General features: G+C 40.4%; 1 protein-coding gene across 1 annotated transcript in view; it reads left to right on the top strand.

Annotated features, from left to right (window-relative positions):
• Positions 1–164: 164 nt before the first annotated feature.
• Positions 165–12,910, top strand: part of LOC115217243 (cholecystokinin receptor type A-like) — a 29,811-nt gene continuing 17,065 nt past the window's right edge. The window contains exon 1 of the mRNA XM_036507060.1: positions 165–266. Coding sequence (XP_036362953.1) covers positions 256–266 — 11 coding nt within the window. The 5' untranslated portion in view covers positions 165–255. The remainder of the gene's footprint in view (positions 267–12,910) is intronic.

The raw sequence follows: 12,910 nt of genomic DNA, 5'->3' as shown, positions 1-12,910 counted from the left end.
ATATATATATATATATATATATATATATATACTCTTTTACTCTTTACTCTTTTACTGTTTCAGTCATTTGACTGCGGCCATGCTGGAGCACCGCCTTTATATATATATATATATATATACAGGCAGAGAGAGGAGAGAGAGATTTTAAACTTATTCTTGTAAGACGAATATCGTTGCTTTAACTTTATATTGTTGTCATTATTATTGAAGTAATATTATGTTTATTGTAGAACTTCACAACTACCGCACGAGCCTATGCTTTCAGGGTAAGTATCTTGTTTTAAGGCGGCGAGCTGGCAGAAACGTTAGCACGCCGGACGAAATGCGTAGCCGTATTTCGTCTGCCGTTACGTTCTGAGTTCAAATACCACCGAGGTCAACTTTGCCTTTCATCCTTTCAGGGTCGATTAAATAAGTACCAGTTACGCACTGGGGTCGATATAATCGACTTAAGCAGTTTGTCTGTCCTTGTTTGTCTCCTCTGTGTTTAACCCCTTGTGGATAGTAAAGAAATAGGTATTTCGTCTGCCGCTACGTTCTAAGTTCAGATACCACCGAGGTCGACTTTGCCTTTCATCCTTTCAGGGTCGATTAAATAAGTACCAGTTACGCACTGGGGTTGATATAATTGACTTAAGCAGTTTGTCTGTCCTTGTTTGTCTCCTCTGTGTTTAACCCCTTGTGGATAGTAAAGAAATAGGTATTTCGTCTGCCGCTACGTTCTGAGTTCAGATACCACCAAGGTCGACTTTGCCTTTCATCCTTTCGGGGTCGATAAATTAAGTACCAGTTACGCACTGGAGTCGATATAATCGACTTAAGCAGTTTGTCTGTCCTAGTTTGTCCTCTCTGTGTTTAGCCCCTTGTGGGTAGTAGAGAAATAGGTAAGTATCTTGCTTTTGTTTATTGCGTGTATTCAATGGTGTTTTTTTTTTGTGTGTATGTGACGAAGAAAGGCGGTAGGCACCATTAATAGTTACTTCCTGAACTACTCCTTAACACTTTGCTTGTCCAAAGCGTTTATACATGTATATCGTAAATGTCCACACTTGTTTTTTAGTTAGCCATTGTTTCATACGTTCTGAGTAATATAAAGCTTTCCTTTCATTAGTTCCGACATAATCTAATGGTTGAAAAAAATTGGGAATGTGTATTATGTATGATGCATGGACGCAAGAAAATATGTCCTGTTTATCACATAATAAATTAGGCATGTTTATTTTGGTCATATATTATTACCGCCATACTGTGAAGCCACGGAAATTTGGTGCGCCATAAGTTTAAAAAGTGTTTGTAAGCTTTTCGACCTTCTAAGGTCTTTTCATTTCTGTTGTTACCATTACGTTTCTGAGATTGCCTGCATTGCGCAGATTGTACTTTTGTGTAGAGACATCCCCTATTTTGCAGGGGCGCGCATAAATAATTTTTGAATTTTAACAAAAACAGCTTTGGAATTTTCAGTAATTTTTAAAGATGGTTGATATAGAAGCCATCATAATTTTCGACAAAGGAACGCGCTTCTTGTTGGGGAAAATTGAGAACAAGAAAAGAATTGAGAATATCAGTTTAGAATGGCCTAAACTGAATGACACCAAAACTTTCGAGAACAACAACAGCAACAAAAGATGCAGTGACAGCAACAACAACAACAACAACAACAATAACAGCAACAGCAATACAAAAGAAATGAAACATAAAATCGCAAATATCGCCACTGCGTCTTTGGTGTCAGAGGCGAGAAATATGGAAAGTTACCACATAGACGAAGAAGAATTAAAATTAGCAAGAAAAATTGTAAAAAGAAATGGAAGAAGGGTAACTCTAAAACCTCCATTCGACATGATAGAAAATATTGCAAGATGCACGATGACATACCGTTGCATCGGAGTAAAGTCTCAGCGGGTGGAAAATGCTCCCGAGAGCGAAATACAAAAATGACTTGGGTGCATCTGAGAACTGAAGATTCACATTACCCGAGGAAAGAAGTTTGGAACCACTGAGATGTGATTTGGGACGGAAGAAGAAGCTAGATATAATTCCGCAACCACTTTGAGTAAGGACAATTTTTTCTTAATTCCAGCTATCGCGGTCAACGTCTTGCCAAGATTAGGGTGCTGAATGTGCCGCCAGAAATATCCATTAGTGGCGGCTATCTTGGCAGATTTAGAATAAGACGAAGTCACAATACTGGAGATCAAGAAACTACCTAAAACTGGTTAGGTATAGATATGAAAATGAACTTGCAATGCAAGCAGGACCATATTGATCAGCCGACCGATCTAACCGATCTGCCGGATGGTACTCACCTGTCAGTGTTCATGGAGGGTAGAAAGCCAAGATGCCACAAATGTGGGTCTGTAAGACACATAAAATTTTCCTGCCCTGAAATAATGGAAAATAAAGTCTCACCGTTGCCAACATTACAAATACTAGAAGTGAAAAAATCATAAACAAGTGCTCAAGACTCCTACACCTTCTCCCACACCCACGCTCACCCACTCCCAAACCAAGACAAAGAAGGAGTCTACCCCCGGTCGCTACGGAAAAGCAAGTTTCTCCTGAATGCTCTTCCTCTCAAACCAACGTTAATTGCAATGATATGGAGCTGAACAATCAATGGATCACAGTGACAAAAGTGGGGTAAGCGAAAGAGAAGAATACAAAGCCCTATTCCAAGAAATCAACGAAAACTTATTCCGAAACCACAACTGCAACACAATTCATTACCACTCCAACGAAAATACCAAGAACAAGATCAACAACTTCGAAAACAGCAACATCATCAGCACCATGAAATTAAAGAAACCGAGAAACAACCGATTATACAACTTCAAAAATATTCATCAGACTGTGGACGAACTGTATCCACCACTTTCACTGTTGTGAACAAGTGTAACAGTGAATTAATGGATTTTATAAATTAAAATATATATAGTATAGTGACAGAGCGAAAAGAATTTGAGGAGCTCGTCCTCGAAACACCCAAGGACAAACTCTTAATTAAAACGTCCTCAGACGTTTATAAAATTGTGATTAAAAAAAAATTCCCTGGAGGTGTGGAGATTCAAAAAATATGTTGATAAAAGGCAGTTGGAAGGGCTTTTAAAAACTTTTCCACCAGTAGAGAAGCCCGGAACTTCCGGTCTTCTTGAGAATCAATATGAGTGATCTCCTTATTTTCTTTCTCCGAATATCATGTCTGTGCTGAGAATGGGGTGTGTGAATGTGCGTGGTCTGGCGTCAGCTTGGAAGCTAGGTCCCTTGCTCAATGATCTCAGGTCACTTAATTTGCATGTGGCTGCCATTAGTGAAACAAGGATCTCTAGAAAACACGATCTAGCATTCATTTTCGAGGACTCTGAGGGATTCTCATCTTGTGGGCTATCGGAAGCGGGTGGTGGTGAAGCAGTGCTACTCCGGAAATCCGGTACCGACTGGATTTCCCCGATGTGCCAGTGTGGACATGAAGCAACCACAGCGGGTCATCCAGATCGTATTTAGATAGAATATTTGTTAGGTCAGAGGATAGGGATAGCATAGGTTGTCCACAATTTAAATTGGTCGGCTACACAATCACAATTTTGTGATATGTTCAGTCGATTTAGATAAACCCCATACACAGGGACCCGGTTACTGCAAGTTGAATGCGTCCTTACCGGCTCACAAAGACTACAGGGACCGGATTAGCGAACTAGTTAAGCGGCAGTTGACTAGGCCTATCATCAACAACCGGTGGTGGATCGCTCTGAAGAGAGCGATTAGAGTAGAATCGATAGCGTTTAGCAAAGATTTAATAAAAGAAAGAAATAAGTTAGAGGGAGAACTAGTTAGCAAACTAGTGAAGCCTATTAGTAAAGGTATCACGACCGATGTGTTAGCGGCGAGAATGCTCTTGGCCCTTTCTTTGAGGCGACCCGCAAGAGTGTGTTGTCAGAGCTAAGGTCCGTGTGCTAAAACACGGAAGAACTAAAGCCGTCCAATAGGCCCAAACGATAGAGACGCGACGTGGAAACAAAACCCCGATCAAATCTTTGACAGATCGGGACGGAGGAACGCGTGCAACTCGCTTCTGACCAGATGTGTGCAGCTTCCCAGCAGCACTTTGTGCGATTGTTTAGGGAGTTTGATGGGTCGACGGCGGTAGCGAACTTTACTTCCTACCTAGACGGCTTACCACGGCTCACGGTTTCGGACGCGAGATTCTACGAAAAGCCGTTTACAGCCTCTGAAATACGGGACGATGAACGACCGCACAACTAGCAACTCGCCCGGTTTCAATGGTCTGTCCTACGAAATCTATGTTTTCATGACAGATTTGTTCGGCAGCCTCTTGGCAGATGTATATAGTAAGTGGCAAAAGAACAGGAGAATTCCTAGGGCTGTTAGCCGGAGTGTAGTAACACTGTTGAGAAAGGATGCCGACAATGGAGACGTGCTAGGGAATTTTCGGCCCATAAGTCTGCTAATCATATAGTTTACGATTTTGGTCTTTGCGAAAAGGTTGGCGGTTGTCGTTGGTAGTCTGATCGGGAAGGCACAAATGTGCGCAATCCCAATCAGGCCAATAGACGACAACCGCCACCTTACGCAATACATCTTAGAGAGTGATAGGACTGAAGCTGGATTCGGTTAGGCCTTGATCAATTTAGATCAGTCGAAAGCTTTCAAAAGAGTAGACCGTCGCTGCTTGGAAGCTGTCCTTAAAGCAGCCGGTTTCGGACCCGTTTTCAGAGGTTGGATTACTGCAACGCACAGCGGTACTTGCTCGGTGGTCAAAGTAAATGCCCATCTATCCGTACCGTTTAGTTTCGCACGTTCGATCCGTCAGGGCTGCCCGCTGTCACCTCTTCTGTATGTGCTGGCTCTCGAGCCACTGTTGCGGAAGTTGGAACAGTTAAGAGGCCTCCCTTTTGAAACTGGACACGGGAGGGCAGTGTCTACATACACGGACAGTCGGCTCTATTGTAAAGGAATATGAGTCGGTTGCAGTGGCTAAAATCAATACCGACAAGTCGGTGAGATTGCGATTGGACAGTTGGAGAGGAAGATTGATACTGTCGGATGGCGTCGTTGGACAGATGGAGCAGTTAAAATGCTCGGGGTCTGGTTCAGTCCCGACCTCCAGGTAGATAAGAATTGGGAAGAGGTGACATATATACATGTACACACTCATACACACACACACACACATGCACACACACACACACACACACACACACACACACACACACACACACACACACACACACACGCATACACACACACACACCTCAGCTGGTGCTTCTCACCTTCTCCATTCCTCCGGTTTATAAGTGTATGTTCAGAGTCGGCCCATTCATACGAGCCATCTTCGCTATATTTACCCTCAATAAAAATACTATGGGCAGTACTTTACCACACCACCTTTACTTTTCTTTCAAGTGGAACTTGAAAAAGTCGAGTAACACTTGGCGGAAGAGGAAACTGCCTTCTGTTGCCGGTTAAAAGAAGGCGGTGAAGCGATCTCCACGATGGACTCAGTCGATAACCGGATCCGTCCTACACACGGTAACAGCTATTAGTCAAAACACCACAAGTCAACAATTCCCGGACTCTGGTCGAGTGCATGCAGAAGTTTCGTCAATTTGCGCTTATCTTGGACAAGTTCTCCCGACAGCACTTCTGTGCCTGTAGAGTTTCCCTCGAAGCGGCAAAGTTCGCGGTAGCACTGTCAAGCCAGGGATTTCTGGAAATTACCCATAGCCCAGGCCCGAAAATCCTCTGGAAAAGACCAGCTAATTGAGCTCTCCCGACACCAAAAGTTACCTCGAGGACGTCGTACCATTTACTCGCCTTTAAACTCTACAGTACTCCAATACCGACTGCATTGCCCAACTGGCAGAGGACTGTGAAAGCTTACCGACACACCAGGTAATAAGTACCCCCTCTCCATCTGCATTTCATTCAGCAAACGGCGAGAGCGCCTGGGCACCGTTAAGGAAACGTTGGTGATGTCACGGCCTCAGTGCATATCTGCGCATCATTAGCCACAGCATGCCCAGTACTCCACTCAACAGCTGCTGATAGCAGATGGACCGTCTGACGAGCGAAACACGTCCCTTCCACAGAAAACAGAAGAGCAAGCACTCCAGATTGAGCAGCCACGAAGTAGGCCATGGAACACCCCTCAGACAATAGTAAATGATGGAAGCGATTTATGCGTTCGGCACCTGTGTCCAACCTTTCATGGACAACTTCCTCGTTGCTAATTTCTGAGTGAGACTGGCCACCCTGCTCATCACCTCCCCACAGTTCTTGTCCACCCAGAAGACCGGCCCAAACCATAGCTCGTGTGATCTAACCAGTCCTTCTATCCTGCACTCTACGACGCTGTCGAACTACATGGATTTGCCTCTCCAGGAGTCGAGCTGCAAGCCCATTGACTTCTGCTTAATCTTTCATCCTGTCACCGCTTCGTACTCTCTTAGTTTAGTGCCAATCAATCGATGTCCGAGATATCATTACGTTAACGTCGTCTGCATAAGTCGACACAAAACTTCAACATCTTAGTTCATGCGGGATGTCTATCGAAACATTCGACTTACGTAGTAATGGCTCAAGAGACAGTGCGTACAGAAGGGGTGAGAGTGTGGATCCTTGACAGACCGAACATACAATGCTAAACAATTCCGATTGGTGATCATTAATTTGACCACCAAACAGCTGTCGCTGTACATTGCAGCGATCCATCCTTTGAAAACAGGACTACCTCCAAATATTAATGGTAGGCCCTATCAAAAACCTTTTGATTAATTTGGTGTTGCTGACATTACAAATTTTCTGATCAGAACATGAAAGAGTGGAAAACCAAATTGTACTCAAGTAATGTATTCCTTGGGGAAGTTAATATTAAAAGGGGAATCTTCCAAGGTGATTCGTTTTCTCCGTTACTATTTGTAAATGCACTAATACCCAAAACAATGACACTTGGGAAAGTCAAGATGGGTTACCGATGTGGGAAGAAAGGCCTATTATTGAACCATCTTCTGTTTATGGGTGACCTGAAATTGTTAGGGAAATCTGAAAATCAGATAGATTCCTTAACTAAAAATAGTCCAGAAGTGTGGTAGAGACATCGGTATAAAATTAGGGATTACTAAATGCTCAGTACTTAATATGAAAAGAGGTAAGAAAACAGACTGCAGAGGATTGCGGTTACCATTAGGAGGGACCATGGGTGAACCCAACGGTAGTAGGCATAGATATTTAGGGACTTTAGAGCTGCATGACATTCTACACAGAAAAATTAGAGTTAAGGTCAGCGAGGCGTATCAAAAAAGGGTGAAGATAGTGTTGAAATCCAACTTGAATTCCAAAAATTTGATTACCGTAATTAATATCTGGGCAGTTGCGGCGGTCAGATATAGTGCGTCCATCCTGAAATGGACTAAGGAGTAAACATCAACACTGGATAGAAGGACAAGAAAGTTGATGACGTTGCATGGAGCCAAAGTAAACAGACTGTATATGAAAAGAAAGAATGGTGGCAGAGGACTAATTAGTATAGACCATTGTATACGGAGTGAAAGGAGAACGAGTGCCGATATTTGATAAATAGTGATGAAGACCTTCTGCAATATGCCGCAAAAGATATGGGTGTAAATGCAGATGAAACGATGGGCAACGAAGAGTTTAACCTAAAAGCTGAGGAGAAGAGAAAAGAAAACCTTCCTGAAATGAGAATGCATGGACAGTTTGGAAGGAATACGCAAGACTTTAAGGATAATACAGCATCGTGGGCATGGCTTGAGCGAGGTGATTTGAAGTGTACCACCGAAAGCCTGGTCATTGCTACACAAGGCCAGGCTCTCACTACCAATGCAATAAAGTATAACGTCCATAAAATCTCTGACACCCAGAAATACAGACTCTGTAGAAAGAGTATGGAAAATGTGACCCACTTGGTAAGTGGATGTGAGAGTATGTGTGTATCTTCATTGGCTCTTATGCTTTAAATATGAATATGAAGTAACAGAGATCTGGTATGAGTATGTACCAAGTAAAGATATACAGGAGGATGGAAAAGAAACGATACTCTGGGACTATGATTTTCAGACGGATCGTGTAATCGAACGCCGTCGGGCGGATATTGTCATATTGAACAAGGGAGACAAATACTGTCAGCTCATTGATGTAGCCATACCAAATGACATGAATGTTGAGAGTAAAGAGGTTGAAAAAAATCACCAAGTACTCCGAATTGAAAGTGGAAATGGCAAGACTGCATGTAATGCGAGATTGTAATGTAAAAGTGATACCAATGGTGATCGGAGCGCTGGACTCAATCCCATTGAAACTTCAAAACTTCTTAAGGCAACTGAAAATCCGATGCAAGATTGATGTCTAGCAAAAAGCAGCCTTATTGAACACAGCGCACGTCTTAAGGAAAGTATTATTTCTGAGATCCTTGTTGTGACTTGATAGATGACTAAAGAATCCGGTGCATTTTTAGCTCTGCTACAAAGGAATGATAATAATAATAATAATAATAATAATAATAATAATAATAATAATAATAATAATAATAATATAATAATAATAAGGTCACAGGAAAGGTCACAGAAAACGAAAAAGCAACCATACTCTGGGATATGCCAATACATACAGAGAGGGAAATTAAGGTCAATAGGCCAGATATAGTTGTCAGAGATCATGAAGAAAAAATGCTTTCTAATTGATGTATCAATACCAACAGACGACAACGTTTCTCTAAAAGAAATGGAGAAACTTTCAAAATACAAAGACCTACAAATAGAGGTAACTCGAATGTGGAATCTAAAAACAGAAACAATTCCTATCATAGTAGGTACATTAAGTATGATAAAAAATATTCAGACAAATACATAACAAAAACACCAGGACTTACAAATATATACAACATACAGAAAATTGCACTACTGGGCACTGCACACATCCTACGCAAAACACTTTCAATGCAGTAACCATAAGAGCATCACAACAAACCACAGCACATACCCAAGGCACACAGAGCTGCGCTCAGTAGTGAAGTGAAAGCACGATATAAAAATAAAACTACTGAATAATAATAATAATAATAATAATAATAATAATAAGAAGAAGAAGAAGAAGAAGAAGAAGAAGAAGAAGAATAGTTTCTAATTTTGTCACAAGGGTAGCAATTTTGGGGGAGGAATGAGTCGATTATATCGAACCCAGTGTTTAACTGGTACTTATTTTATCAACCCCGAAAAGAATTTAAACTTATCGTATCAACGGGCGAAATACCATTAAGCATTTCGGCCAGTGCGCTAACGATACTGCCAGCTCACCGCCTTAATAATAATAATAAGAAGAAGAAGAAGAAGAAGAAGAAGAAGAAGAAGAAGAAGAACAACAACAACAACAACAACAACAACAACAATAACAATAACAATAACAATAATAATAATAATAATAATAATAATAATAATAATAATAATAATAATAATAATGATAATAATAATAATAATGATAATAATAATAATAACCTGAGATAAAAGAAAAGCTGAAGCAAGATATCCTTAACAAAGCACAAAGGATCCGCCGGTACGAGAAACGCCAACGCTTCTTTGAACAAAACAAAAAGTTCAACTCCAACCCCAAACAGTTCTATCAAGAAGTGGGAAAAAATAAAATAGAAGTCGCTGCAGCACCAACGGCAGAAGAATTGGAAGAATTCTGGAGAGAAATATGGTCGGCGAACGAACAACCAAAAAAAGGAGTATCAAAATAACAAACTCGGCATCTGAACAACTTTGGACCCCCATAACAACTGAAGAGGTCACCCAGGCACTGCAAAGACTAAGCAACTGGAAGGCACCTGGGCATGACAAGATCCCCAACTTCTGGTTGAAATATCTAACAGGAATGCACAAAAAGCTGGCTGAAAACTTTAACAACATACTAGCAGAGCCAGAGACAATGCCTGAATGGCTCACGAAGGGGAAAACCATCTTAATTCCCAAATCAAATGAAACAGCAAAACCAGAAAACTACAGACCAATAACCTGCCTCCCTACTATGTTCAAGGCATTTACTGCAGTGATATCGCAAAGGCTGAACAAGCACCTGGACGAAAACAAACTGTTCCCAGAAGAGCAGAAAGGATGCCGCAAAGGCTCATATGGCTGTAAAGATCAACTAATGATTAACAAAGCCATAACTGAAGACAGCCACAGAAAGAGGAAAGGCCTCAGTATGGCCTGGATTGACTACAAAAAGGTGTTTGATAGCATCCCCCACACATGGATCCTCGAAACACTAGCCATTAACAAAGTAGCACCAACAATCATAAAATTCATAGAGCACTCTATGAATAAATGGCAAACAGTCCTACACCTCCAAACAAAAGAGGGACTCATGAAAACCAAAGATATCCCCATTAGAAGAGGAATATTCCAGGGAGACACGCTCTCTCCACTCCTTTTCTGCTTGGCACTGTCACCTCTATCTGATATGCTAAATAGAACTGGATGCGGATATAAATGTTACGGCAAAACGATCAGCCACCTTTTATATATGGATGACCTAAAACTATACGCTGCAAATGACAAACAGCTGGAAACACTATTAAAGACAGTTCATGGATTTACCAAAGAAATAGATATGAAATTTGGATTAGAAAAATGCGCCAAAGTAACCATGAAAAGAGGAAAACTAGTTAAGAGTAACAACATCACACTAGATAAAACCAATTAAATAAAAGAATTAGACCAAAGCCAAACTTACAAATACTTAGTAATCCATGAACTAGATAAGACACAACACACACAAATGAAAGAGAAAATAAAAAAAGAATATTATAGACGAGTTAGATCAATACTAAAAACAGAGCTCAATGCTAAAAACAAGATAATAGGTATCAACACTTTAGCTGTCCCAGTTATAAGTTACAGCTACAATATCCTTAACTGGACACGAAATGAACTGACCAAAATAGATAGGAAAACAAGAAAAATAATGACAAGATCTAGGATGCATCACCCAAAATCTGACATAGAAAGACTATATATACAACGTATAGAAGGTGGTAGAGGCCTTATACAGCTAGAAAACTACTATAAAATAAACCACCATAGGACTGCAAAAATATCTACTTCAGAAGGAAGGAAAACTGATCCAGATAGCGGCAAAACACGAGAAAACAAAAAACTGTTCTCAGTATTTAAGGAAGCTGACAAATACAAACAAGAAATCATACCACCTAATAAACATGAAGAAGAAGAAGAAGATGAGGAAACAACAAAAGCTATAAAACAAATGAAATCCAAACTAAAAATAGAACAGCAACGAACCATGATAAAACGATGGCAAGAAAAGCCCCTTCATGGTAAATACTGGACTAAACTAAACGCAAAAGAAATAGACAAAGAAAAATCCCAGCAATGGTTGAGAAGCTCAGGACTCAAAGCAGAGATAGAGCGATTTTTAATTGCAGCACAAGACCAAAGCCTCCCCACCAGAAATTACCAAAAACATGTAATGAAAAGAAATATTACAAGTAACTGCAGAATATGTGGAGATGGACAAGAAACAATAAATCATATTATCTCTAGCTGCCCAGTCCTGGCTAAGAAGGAATATATTCACAGACATGACAGAGTTGGAACCTACATACATTGGAAGCTATGCCAACATTATGGAATAACAACAGAAAAAAGATGGTATAGGCACACACCAGAAAATGTCACAGAAAACGAGACAGCAACCATACTCTGGGATATGCCGATACACACAGATAGAGAAATTAAGGCCAACAGACCAGATATAGTTGTCAGAGATCATGAAGTAAAAAAATGCTTTCTAATTGATGTATCAATACCGACAGATGACAACGTTTCTCTAAAAGAAATGGAGAAACTCTCAAAATACAAAGACCTGGAAATAGAGGTAACTAGAATGTGGAATCTGAAAACAGAAACAATTCCTATCATAGTAGGTGCATTAGGCATGATAAAAAAATATTCAGACAAATACATAACAAAAACACCAGGACTTACAAACACATATAACATACAGAAACTTGCACTACTGGGAACTGCACACATCCTACGCAAAACACTTTCAATGCAGTAACCATAAGAGCATCACAACAAACCACAGCACATACCCAAGGCACACAGAGCTGCGCTCGGTAGTGAAGTGAAAGCACGCTATAAAAATAAAACTACTGAATAATAATAATAATAATAATAATAATAATAATAATAATAATATAATAATAATAATAATAATAATAATTTCAGGTACATGGCCTGAAATTTTGGGAGAGTGGCTTAGATGATTACATTGACTGCACTGCTTCACATCAACTCTGAAAGGATGAACGGCAAAGGTGAGCGTAGGGATAAAATTGCCGCTAGCATTTTGCTTCGTATGCAAAAGGGCATAAGCTTTGTTGATTGAATTCCTCCTTATGGAAGGCAAAGTCGGCAATGGTAGGATTTGAACTCAGAACCTGAAGACGGATGAAATGCTGCTAAGCATTTTGTCCGATGGGCTAACGATTCAGCCAGCTTTAATACAGGTTTAAAATTTTGGCACAGGGACAGCATTTTCGAGGGAAGAGATTATTCCTTAACATCGACACCATTGCGCAATTGGTACTTGTTCTTTGGAATTAAGCGGAACTTGAACTGAGAACGTAGCGGCGTACGAAATGCTGGTAAGCATTTGTAAGTATGTATGTAAGAATGTATGTGTAGCGGCAGCATGGACGCTCTTGAACTTTAGCTGCCCACATTTTTGTTTTACTTTTAACTACCCATTTTGGTTCACCACGTGATGATAATATCCGTCAAATGTAAATAATGTAAATAATGAAGATCCATTTAGTTTTACTTGGACTACCCACACCTTTAACGTGGTGGAC

The sequence above is a fragment of the Octopus sinensis genome, linkage group LG11 (genome assembly GCF_006345805.1).
Source record: "Octopus sinensis linkage group LG11, ASM634580v1, whole genome shotgun sequence".
Lineage (NCBI taxonomy): Eukaryota > Metazoa > Mollusca > Cephalopoda > Octopoda > Octopodidae > Octopus > Octopus sinensis.
The sequence above is the reverse complement of the archived record's forward strand: the minus strand, read 5'-3'. Positions and strand labels throughout refer to the sequence as shown.